General features: G+C 36.3%; 1 protein-coding gene across 1 annotated transcript; it reads left to right on the top strand.

Moving 5' to 3' along the window:
• The first annotated feature begins 4582 nt into the window (after positions 1-4582).
• Positions 4583-12446, top strand: LOC119980057 (SWR1 complex subunit 2). The gene is made up of 11 exons (XM_038822712.1): positions 4583-4827; positions 4888-4957; positions 5041-5112; positions 5223-5266; positions 5345-5603; positions 7000-7075; positions 7204-7323; positions 7429-7497; positions 9071-9113; positions 10541-10606; positions 11593-12446. The coding sequence occupies exons 1-11, from the start codon at positions 4757-4759 to the stop codon at positions 11780-11782; spliced, it is 1080 nt and encodes a 359-aa protein (XP_038678640.1). The 5' UTR covers positions 4583-4756; the 3' UTR covers positions 11783-12446.

Raw genomic sequence — 12446 nt, 5'->3', positions numbered from 1 at the left:
CGTTGATTTATTCTCTCAAGTTAATTGGAGTTACTGAAGTGGTTTTACCTATTAATTATCAACTAGAGGTAAAGTATTTCTTTGTTATTGTCGTCACCAAAAAATGGCCCAAGGTGGTGATGATTTGCAGGTGTGCCAAGGCTTATAGTTTCCTACACTAATTTGAAAAAAATGCACCGAATGTAAATAAGACTTCTATCTAGACAATTGAACGAATTATCTTGGGATCTCAATAGTTCTAGGTTCCCCAACTCCACTGAAGTGTGCTTTGTTGAGATTGGTATGAAGAAAAATAGATAGACACCAAAAACAATTTACACAATGATAGTTGACATTGAAACTTGACAAGGAATAAATACAAAGGAATTTGAAATGAACAACATGATATTTGCTCGAAATTGACAAGGATTTGGAAAGTAATTAGAATGCTAGAATGCTCAGAAGCTTGAAAGTGTCTTTAGGCTTGAGTTTTTGTCTGTCTGTTTGTTTGTGTGTTTGTTGTTGTCCTTGATCTGTCTGTCTACTAGGTTTTATAATTCCTGTCTTGCACGAATTCTCCCTCCATAAACGATGATCTTGTTGTAGTTATCCCCTCATTTGTGCCATGTTCTGTCAGTTGAAAGTTAATACCACATTCTCATAACAGTTTTTCCCTTACTTCTCTCATAAGCTGCCACGTGGACCACCTTGTTGTAACTGCTACAACCTCATCCACTCTACACGGACCACTTCCAGCACCACTCTACCTGGGCTTTTATACTCATCAATTGGGCTTCATCTCCTTCTCAATATGGGCTGTACGTGATTGGACCTTAATAGGTCGTATGGCCCGTATATGTTGCACCTTGGTCCATGTGGTTAGACTGTCCATGAGCTTTGTTCATGGACTAGGCCTAGCCCATAATATTTTTAGTGCCAATAGTTATGAATTTGATTCAAAGGTTGTAGGATTTTAAATCCTAAAAAAGTGTGAATGACAAATGCGTAGTCTCTGTGGTATGTTATGCTTTGTTCTGTGTGCATTAAAGTAACCTTGAAGTAGGTTACTCAATAACAATTTTCATAATGTTTTGGTGAAGTTTGTAGTATGGTAACCTTGATGTAGGCTACTCTGAAGATATTATATTAACACGAGATCTCAGTTGTTTTTATCTATCATGGTGTCTGATTATTGAATCAGCTTTGTTTGGTTGACCTATCCGTTAAAAGTTAACATACATATCCGATGGATAGAGTATATAAGAGTTGAGTTAGGTTAAATATATATGAGTCTTTATCTAGATTAAATTTCTAATAACAAACTCGTTTTTTTATCTCATATAATATTTCTATCTCGTGGTAGTTACTTTTTGATAAGACGACAGTTTTAAAGAAAAGACAACGATCTGATACGAGGGGATTGAAACCATTAAGAAATAATTTTGATTCATTCCAGAGTTTAGTAAACTGATGAAATCTGAGTTCAAAATGAGTGTGATGGGAGAACAGAGTTATTTTCTAAGTTTTCAGGTGAAACAACATAATGAAGAGATTTTCATATCTCAGTCAAAATATGCCAAGAACCTGGTAAAGAAATTTGGTGTCTTCATGCAAACCCGCACCCACTCCTCCTATGACTTACAGCATGAAACTAAGCAAAGATGCTTATGGTAAATATATAGACCAAACTCTCTATAGGAGCATCATCGGGAGTTTGCTTTATTTAACTGCTAGAAGACTTGATATTGCATTCAGTGTGTGTCTGTGTCTGTGCCAGGTACTAAACAGGTCTGAAAGAGTCTCACTTACAACAATAAAAAGAATTCTCAAGTATGTCAATCGAACTCTAAATTTTGGAATCTTTTACTATGAGACACTAACAATTCTCTGACAGGTTATTCTAACGCAGATTGGGCTAGAAGCAACGATGATATAAAAATTACTTCTGGAGGCTGTATTCACAACAAAAGTCTCTGCAACAAATGCCAAGATAACGAAGACATCACCCTAAATAAACTGGGACAACTGAGCACATCGATGCAGCTGATGCATGAATTGTAGAGTTGCAGCAAATTTAGGGAAACACAACTTCTTGGAAGATAACAACAAAGGACGTCGTATCGCAGAAACAAACAAATGAAAAAGACGAAAATAACAAAAACACACACCTCGAATCGCAGTTGCATTCCAGAGGATGAAACCACATACGATGCGCACAATTATATTACACAACGTAAACAAACAAAATAGGCACAAAGGAAACGATGTCATATCGTGCGCCTAGACGTTGATCAAAATGATCTCCACTCCCGCGAGTCTAAAAAAGTAAGGGACTCATCATAGAATGATGTATTTCCCATGAACTTTATATAGCTGAAAAGAGACATTAGAAGCGGCGAACCTTCAAAATCTGTAGAACAACAACGATAAGGAGTCGATCAGACACAAACAATTCCTAGAACATCATTGAAAACAACAAAGAAGCTAGCACGAAGAAAACATTGGTCAGCGAGAGAACGACGATAGCTAGAGGAAAATGAAAAAGAAAGTCTGCATCAACTGGGAGTAATAACAAAAGCTGTGAGCTGCGAACAAAGAAAATAACGATAGGTGCTTAATTGAAGCAACAAATATATCACCCTAAATTAACTAGGACAACTGAGCACATCGATGCGCCGATGCATGAACCGCAGAGCTACAACAAATATAGGAAACACAACTTCTCAGAAGGTAACAAAAAAGAACGCCGTATCGTATAAACAAACAAATGAAAAAGATGAAAATGACAAAAACACTTACCCCAAATCGTAGCTCCTTTCCAAAGGACGAAACCACATACAACACATGCGATTATATTACATAACGCAAACAAACAAAATAGGCACAAAGGAAATGATGCCGTATCACGTGGCCAGACGTTGATCAAATGTTGCTAACATATTATTTATACCAAAAATGACCTCCAATCATCTATGGACACGTGGCAATAAGATGCCCACAATTTGCGATGATCAACCAATCTCTAGCTGAAACAAGACAAGGACAAGGGAATTTTAGATTAATATTTGTTCATTTTGTAGGTAAATCTAGTGTTAACTGTCTTGAAATCTAAGATGCAATTACTGGAAATTAGGCTTGTCCAAACATCAATGTCCAAAAGGTTATAAACTAGGAATATTATGTCTTAATTGTTTTAATTTTGATTTAAAATAATTTGTTGAACAGAAATCGAATTTTTAGTTGGAGAAGTGCAAAGAAGTGAAGAAAAAGTCAGAGTTTGTTGGTTGTACATTCCCGAATTCTCTCAAATATATTTTCAGCATCTGCACAAAAACTAGAGACCTGAAGCACGATCGTCCTACACTTTGAGAAATAAAAAGTCTTCCCACGTTCAACTATACAAGAGCACTACTGAGATGGCGGTTGTTAGCCATTTTCCCTCAATTACAAGCATGAGGCCTACAATTCAAGAAGGTGGAGATATGTACAAGTTCCCAGGACTCACACATTTATCTTAAAGAAAGAGCACGACCTAGGATGACCACCATGATGTCCACTACCAGGAGGCTCTTGCGATTATGAAACACTCTGGCTCAACAACCTTAGTAGCAAGTAATATGATAGTTCCCTAAAACTTTTCACTTCTACACATGTTAAGAACGTGCCTAGGGAACATGAGCTGAAAATTACCATGGTCACCATGAAAAGTATAAAAGGAGGAAGAAGAGAAGTCTACAATCAACCAACGTCAAACATAAACCCCGTGTCAAATATAAACCGCGTGTCTACAAAACTTTACTGTTTTCTTAGGCAATGACTCTGCTCACTTATCTTTTCAATTAGCATGGCTTCGGCCAACTAGTTTTTTCTAGCTTAACCTTTACTTTTACAGCTTGCGCAGCTGTATTTCTGATTTAGCTTGTAAAGTATGCCCAATACATTCCAGGATGCATTCTCATTCAATGAAATTCCTATACATTCTAGCAATGTGTTGTTTTTCATTTCATTTCCATAAATTTCATTTCCCTAGGAGTTTTTTCATTCCGATGGTAATCTCTTATCTCCTTCTTTCTTTGTTTTTTTTTTTTTCCTTTCTGCTCTACACTTTTCAAATTTTAAGTCATTTTCTCAAAAGGCATCCTCGAACCGGAAGCATTGTGTTTTCAGTCTGCACACAACTTGTTTGTTGAATATGTCAGATTTGGTGCAACCCTTATTAAAAATATTTGGACTGATAGTAAGTCTTGGCACACATGAACACACATGTAATAATGTTATTGATTTCAATATTCATCAAAATAAATTATTTTAATGACTTTAATAAGTTAAGATAATTACTATAACGTTATTTAGTGCCTTCTGTATAATACATTATGTTATAATTTTAACTGTTTGTTTGAATTAAGTTTTAAATAGTTTAATTATTTAAAATTGAAAAGGCAATATATAAAAAAGAGATCTTCCACAAATCTTTAGTATTAAAATTTAATTTTAATTAAATTAAAATCCTAACTCTTTTTAATTTATAATATTGAATTAGTTATTTTAAATTATTTTAATTAATTTATCAACTGTGAACATGTGCGAAAAAAAAAGGACTCAAAATTTGATTTTTTTTTTTCTCATTATCGGACACTCAATCTAGGGCTCTCGCACGCTGCTCCCGCCATCCATGAACGATCGCATTGTCGAAAAGTCTCTTTCTTGCTTCACGTTGGTTCAATTGGTGCGTTGAACAGTTGTACAATCATTTTATGCCTCATACTCCGGCTCTTCCATGGAGAGCTCCAACGACGATGCTCGCCAGGAATTCCTCGACCGTGGTTCTCGAGCCACCAGAGGGAAAAGGTAACGACCAGCGGTACCTATACACTTTTCACGAATTGTACTTATGTTTGTTAATTTCAGGATGAACAAGTTGCTTGATGAGGAAATTGAGCAGGACGAGGTCTTCTGGAATCAGGAGGCTCTTAAAGAGGTCAGTGACAACTCACAACCTGAAAAAGATTAGCTTTTTTTTTCAAAATTAAAGACAATGGAGTTTATGTTTTTGCTTCCCAGGAAGAAAACGATGATAACTATGAAGAAGAGCCTGAGGTTGCTGATGAGTTTGATAGTGACTTCGATGAAGATGTAATTACTCTTTTGCTCTTGTTTTTATAATTATCTTGCAAATTTTTGTTCTATGCTCTAAACTTTTAATTAGTTTAGGTAAATTAATTAATTTTTTGTACTGATTATAGGAACCTGATCCAGATGAAGGAGGAGAAAATGAAGCAGAGGAAAGGTTGTGTGCTTATTGTAACTAAACAACTGATATTCGACTTTGAAATGGTTTCTTGAGTTTCTTTTTTCTTCTTTATAGAACAGAGAAAAAGAAACGACTGATTCCCCCTGGGAGGCCTTCGACAAAGAAAAAAAAGAAAAAGAAAGTGCTTTCAGGATTAGAGAAAAGTTCCAAGGATGAAAAATCAAGTCCACAATCTACTGACACCCCAGAACACCAAGATGCCCCTGGTAGCGCAGAAGTTGAAAGGACGATTCGAAAATCTACAAGAACTGCCGTCATTGTCAGACAAGCCGAGAGAGATGCCATTCGTGCAGCTTTGCAAGCAACAGCCAAGGTCAGTTCTTTCATCCTGTTATTTGTTGTTGTAAGTGATAATTTGATGACCTTTGGAAATTTCTTATATTTTGTGGGATGACAAATATGTTGATATAATGCTGATTATTGAAGCTCTGCGTGCTTGTCCTTCAGTGACAAATCACTACCCATTGAACAGAAGGGCTAAATGTCTGATCTTGACTGTTTTTCATTTTCGTTCTTACTGATTTGAATTTGTAAATTGGACAGTAGGTTAATGGTTTAACATTCTTATGTACTCTCCACACTTCCAAGTTTTCCTCCACGCATTGGCATTATTGTCATCTCTCTTGTTTCATTATTTTATTTGATGTTCTGGAATATCAAAAATTTTTGAGAAAGAATTTAGAATAAGAAACACATTTTACTTTCTACATTTTTGTATTTCATGGGGAACTGCAACTAGTTTTTTCCTCCTTCTTCCATGTTGCTGGTATGGTGTGTTGCCTAGAAGATAATGGCAAACCCATTTATGATTTGGATGCATGTCAAGATCGTATCTCTTTTCTCTTTCCCTGTTTGCTGTTCCACAAAATGTTTATTGTAATGCTGTTTTCCGATGCATACTGTATGTTAACTCATGGTCCACAGTGGATGGACAAAACATTTCCAAAGCATGAAAATGTTATATGAGATCTCCAGTGGCCTTATTACACTGTACTTTTGCTTGATGATTTGACTGAAAGATGGTGATGTTCACTCACTATAACCTGGCCTTGTTTTATATTATTGAAGATTTTCCTCCCTATAATTATAATTATGTAAGAAACTACCTCTAGCTTTAAATATATGGCAACCGGTAACTATATCTGCCAAGAAGGGTTGGAGCTGAAGTTAAGTTTTTAGTGACTTCCAGCACAAAGTTATCTGTTTTTTCTTGATATCCAAACTGGTAAACCTTAAGTTTTGATGACCTGTTGATAGAAACTCCCACATCGGAAAGATAGGGCAATTCAGTGTTGTTTATAAGGAGGGCAAAAGCCACTCCTTAACATGTCCAATATGTTTTCACAAGAGCCCATGAAACATTGGTATTGTGGAGGCCCATTGGACTACAGCCGGTACGCACCCATGGATGCGGGCTAGACATGTTAGACTGTTAAGGTGGGGTTTGGGCCTTGACTCTTTAGAGCCCATGAACACTGGTATGGAGGGGTCCTTATCACTTGTATATATGGATCTATGGCTATGACTCTTGTTGTTTGATATGGTTTATTAAATTTCTTGAGTCGGAAGTTTAGAGAGCCCTCAGACTGAAGTAAGAGAGTCCTGCCTGTTAGTAGTTTTCATTTTCTTTTTGTTTGATCGTTTAATTTTTTTTGAAAGGTTGATCTTTTATTTCTGAATGTATGCATATTTATTTTACCCATTTCCAGCCAATTAAAAGGAAAAAGGAGGGCGAGGAGAAGAGGATGACTCAAGAAGAGATGCTTCTGGAAGCAGCTCAAACAGGTTCAGACCATACTGCTGATACTAAACATCATTTGTAGATTGCTGGGACATTTCTTGGTCATTGGGTTATTTCACTGGAACTTACATATCAAGTGATAGATATTGCTCTAAGATATTTTATTATGCAGAAATCATGAATTTGAGAAATTTAGAGCGTGTGCTAGCCAGGGAGGAAGAAGTTAAGAAAAGAGCAATTGTGCACAAAGCTGTCTATAGTGACCCCCAGATACACTACATCTCAAAAAATGGCAAGGCTTCTAGCTTGGTGACTGAGATTTTTATGTCATTCCACATGATAAATACGATACGGTTTTCAATGCCCCATTTTATATTAAATAAAGCATTTCTTGCAGGTTGTACATATATAGAATTCAGTAAAGGAGCATCATTTGAGTCAGAGATTTCAACAGCACCAATTCCATGTAAGTTGAGCTTTAAATGTGCGTGCATGAAGCTATGTCTAGGAAGAAGTGCAGGACTCTACAACTATATGCTTGATTGCTACTCATCTTTATCTAGAATTGTAACGGCCATTGGCTTTAATTTCTGTTGGATTTTGCTAAATTATGTTATTCCTTCTTTCAAACAGAGTCTTTTTCTGTGATTAACGTTGCTTAGGCTGTGCGTTCATCATTAAATCCTTGATTGAATAATAAATGTGTAAATTTAAACATTTTAAAGGGGTCAACTGGGTGCTCTTATGCTGTAGTGAGCAACACTTGTTATGGCCAAGGCAGACCATTAGGGTTTTTTTGAAAATTTCACACTCTGGAACATCTTAAAAGTTAGTTATTCATTAAAGTGAGTTAATGTGTGAGAGGAAGGCTTCGGCCTTTCTAGTTGTATATCTATTAAGGAGACCTAAGAAAGAAATAATAATAGAAAAACAATTGGTTTTTTAGATTTTAAAGATTTTGGCAAGGCTTAAGAAGATGTCCATAGGGAGATCACATGATGTTCCTTCAGAAATGAGTTTTTGATTATTTATATTAGTAGGATTGATGATATGTAGAAATGAGTGGTGAATAGTGTTACACAGTAGTGGATCCATGGAAGAGTTTTCTAGCACAATGGGTCACATCAATGATCAACTTGGAGTTGATTTTTTTTTTCATAGCAATGTATGAGCCTACAAAATATATATATATGATAAAAATCTCTTGTACTTATTGTTTGCAGCCTGTAGATGATAATGTGTTTGTTGACGAGACTAAATGAGAAGTTAATGCATAGTGGGAATAAATGCTCTAGAATCTATGTGTGACGAGCTAATTATAACTAAACAAACATTTGGTGGGTGAGCTAAGGTAATACACCTGGAGAATGAATGTTATAGAATAAGAATGTTGGAGAAATGATTTGACAAGACAAAGAAAAATAATAGATCCAGAAAGTAGATCAGGGTTAGTGGCGGGAGAGAATGTGTGATCAGAAGTATTTTTAACTAATGATACTCATTCTCATAGACAAACCTAGATATTTGGATAAGGGCTCGTCATTGCGCGTCTTTTCTTTTCTTTTTTATTTCCACTTTTCTTTCTTTTTTACTTTTTACTCGTTGTTCTTGTTAAGGGATAACCTATGAACCAGTGTTAAGGTTGCTCCACTGCAACTTGGGGTCACTAGTTCAAATCCAGGAAATGTCTCTTTGTAATGCAGGCTAAGGATGTGTTCATCTTGCCCATCCTCGGCCATGCCTCCACCAAAAGTTATTTAACATTTTTGAAAGTTATTTAGTAGGTGAATACATGGCTGATTGCTACACTTATAGCGGTGCAACTTAGATGTCATAGGTTTAATTTCTGAAAATAGCCTCTCCACGTATTATGAGGCGGTGAGGTCGGTGTACATCTTCTCTATCCCTGACCTCGCCAACTGCGGGAGCCTTGTGCACGAGAGTTGTTTTTCTTTACCCTGTCCATGTTGTTGGCTTTCTAGGCTTTTGTGTATTATATTCTGTTATTGTTTTGATTATCTAAATTTCGCCTGTTGCAGATAAGGAGAAAGCTGTTTGTGCTGTGACAGGAATGCCTGCCAAGTAAGATCTCATTTCTTATGTGATGTTCTGCAATGCTTTTGTTTTAAAACTGGGAATTAGTGCTAGCTTTTGTGTGTGTTGGTCCATATGGTTTTTGTATTTCAAATAGTGGCCTCTTTTGACACGTGAATTAGATAGTAACTGATGTCATCCATTTAAATATCTTTCTCTGAAATTTATTTGCGATCAATGCTCTGTTTGTTTTGAGGCCAGTTCTCATTTGGAAAATATTCTCCTCATTATGTAGTGTTTGGACTTTGGAGTGGAAAATTTAAATAGGTCAAAGAAACTGGACTCTGGTTAATGGAAAATATTGGTGCTTTGAGTGGAAATTAATTTTAGGTTTACATATGCAAAATTATGTTCCCATTTGGAGGTATGTTGCTCATGTTTATAGGAAACATTTAACCTTTCACTAATTAAGTAATTATGCCATCCAAGGTTTCACCAAAAAGCTTGTTGACAAATCTGGCGGCATGTTATATTTATGCTTTGGGTCTATTAAGTGCTTTCTCACCTTGGTGTCCTGGAGCACTGCATTTTGGTCAAAAACAGTCCTAAATTTAGACTATTGTTCAATAGTTTGGAGATTATATCTATGCATGGAGGAGGTACATGGAAAACTGAACTTTTAACTCTTGGAGTCTGAAAGCTCCAGTGGCCACACAATATTTGGCAAGAAGAGTACAACTTGCATCTGCAGAAAGTACTCAAGAAAGCAAGCAGAGCTAGGTATTCAATGTTAGGCTGAGCTGATCAAACAGGCAAACGTCACCATATGCTGAGTGGCTATGAGAACAAGATATTTGGCAGAAGAGAATGAGATGGAAAATGTGAAGGAGGAGAAAGGACTATTTGATCAAGAATTGTTTTTCGTAACATAGTATACGATAAAAAGTAAAATTAATTGACTTGACGAGAACGCATTGTGATGAATCATATCTTGTGCCATGTTTTGAATTTTCTGAGCAAATTTATAGAGCTCAACTCGTCAAGCCATTTGATTTTTTCAAATATATTCATAGGCAATAGCTGAAGTATGACTGAATCAAGATGGGTGATGGTAGTGATGATTTACAGGTCATTTGTGGATTTGATGAAGCTTAGGAGAGTTTGCTGCTTGTGACAAATTGTTTCTGGGGCGTATTTCAGGGATTTTCTGATTGTAGAACAACTTCCAAGGTTTTCGTATATCAATTTGTTGTTCAACATTAATTGTCGTGTGAATTGGATTCTGGTGATTTTCTTTTCTGCTTTCTGTCAATTACATTTATCAATATGCATATGCTCATTGCATGGAGGCTTGTATCATTTTGGTGTTTTTTTTTTTTTTTTAATTCCATATATATTTTCCTGAAGAAGATAGATAGTATCAATGGTAGTGCGTATATTTTATGGCGGTGGTTGATTTAATTGCAAATTTGTAGGTATCGTGATCCAAAGACAGGGTTACCTTATGCCAGCAAAGAAGCTTTCAGAGTAATTCGTGAACGGTGTGTCTAAACTTTTCTCCTTTTTCTTTCTTTTCCTTTTAATAATACGTAGTACTAGTATAGTGTAACATGCAGTGTAGCTCGTTGAGTTAGATTTCTGAATTTTAATTGACATTTATCAACACAAGAATTAACATTCTTTTTATATTTTCAGTAATTGATAAATGCTGTAGATTGCTCATAAAATTCAATTGGAGGCATATCCATTTGATCAACTCAGCCAATCTTATTTAAATATATGCGAGTATCTGTGCTGCATGCACTTGTACATATTTCTAGTGTGTTTGTGTGTGTGTGGGTGGGGAGTCATATTTGGTGCAGTGCCTTACTGGGTTGAATAGGGATCCTATTTTTGATTGTGTATTTGTGGCTGTACATGCTTGTGCATATGCTCTGTGTGTTCATGAAAGAGAGCCAAGGGAGAGGAAGTAAGAAGTGGAAGGGGAGTATAGGCAGGCTTAAAGGGACAGGAATGGGGATGGATTCAAATACCTGCAACTTGGCATGGCAAATAAAATGATCTTTTACTCCCTGAAAGTGACAATCAACTTTTTCATGAATGTATTCTCCATTTTATGTTTCTCTCGCCCCATCTATGTGGTCATTTCTAGATGTTTTTGTTGGATGCTACTTGTCAGCTTACCTTATGTGCTCAGTGGACGGCATATTGTAATAATAGTAGGATTTGAGTGGAAGACTGGAATTGTGGTCCTATAATATGCATCTTAAGCTCTGTACCTTCTGGAATGCTTTGTAATATGCTACGGAGTTAGCGAAGGCACAATATCATGCATGCTTGTTTTCTTCTGTTTTTTGGCTTGAAAAAATTGAAGCAGCACTGAAGGATGGATGAATAGCTTTCTTCTAGTAAAATGTATACTGGAATCTCGTTTATCTTTCTTCTTCCCTTTATTGGAGTTACTTCAAACCTAATATTGGCTTTCTATGTTTGTTCTTTATTATATTTTGGACTTGTGTTTTGACAGCTTTGTAGACGACAATGGCAGCATTAAAAAGGAAATGGACATGGGGAATTTATTTGATTCACTTTCTGGAAACGGGTTTTTGGCTAGGCGGAAGAGGACAATAAACGCAAATAGAAGTATGATGCCACGTTTCCAGAACTTTGCTATTTTCCCCCGCACTCCAGCTTCTGAAGATGACGATTCAGAGTAGTGATTTCATTCTGGGAAGTATTTCTGTTTTTAGTCCTGCTTCTTGTTTGTCATTTTCCCTTTTGTGATATTACTTTTACGGTTTTACTCTTCTATTTGGGAAAAGAACGATATTTGATATTAGCATTTCAAAATGGATGTTTTGAATGGCAAAAGAGATCTATACAGCAATGACAACCATGTGGCCTAAAGCTTGGGGGATCGTAAGTTGTCTTGATGGCTTGAGGTTTGAAATATTTTTTACCTGTGTTCGTCTATAGGCAACAACGTCATCCGTGGATGCATTCTCTAGTCGGAAAAGATATTGAACTTGATGGCGGATGGTTTTAAACCAATCGGTATTCTTTTGATAGATGAGCATCTCAATAGAATGAGTCTTGGATTAAACTATTTGTGCGATGGATTTCCTGCATAAAATATCCTTCGGCTTGGACTGGGCCTAGTCTGTCAGAGTGCCAGCTTTCAGTTCAAGGCTCTAGATAATTGCCTTTCATAATTTACAGAGATTTAGCTACTTCTGCAGCAGTTGGGGAACTTTGGATGCGCAAGTCAGTGTGATATTCTTACACAGAATTGATGTGGCGGTGGCTCACAATGTATGAGTAAATGGGAAACGTATCCCCCAACAACATTTGCTTCTTCCCATTTATAGCAAGCCTTTTTTT

Source organism: Tripterygium wilfordii, chromosome 15 (assembly GCF_013401445.1).
Source record: "Tripterygium wilfordii isolate XIE 37 chromosome 15, ASM1340144v1, whole genome shotgun sequence".
In the NCBI taxonomy this organism is placed as follows: domain Eukaryota; kingdom Viridiplantae; phylum Streptophyta; class Magnoliopsida; order Celastrales; family Celastraceae; genus Tripterygium; species Tripterygium wilfordii.
The sequence above is the reverse complement of the archived record's forward strand: the minus strand, read 5'-3'. Positions and strand labels throughout refer to the sequence as shown.

Bases quoted from the DNA above. Each gene is read 5' to 3' on its own strand.
- LOC119980057 (XM_038822712.1), top strand. From the start codon at position 4,757: ATGGAGAGCTCCAACGACGATGCTCGCCAGGAATTCCTCGACCGTGGT. The intron at 5,267-5,344 runs GTTGTGTGCTTA...TCTTCTTTATAG, and splicing joins GAAAATGAAGCAGAGGAAAG to AACAGAGAAAAAGAAACGAC. The intron at 7,076-7,203 runs GTTCAGACCATA...TTTATTATGCAG, and splicing joins TCTGGAAGCAGCTCAAACAG to AAATCATGAATTTGAGAAAT.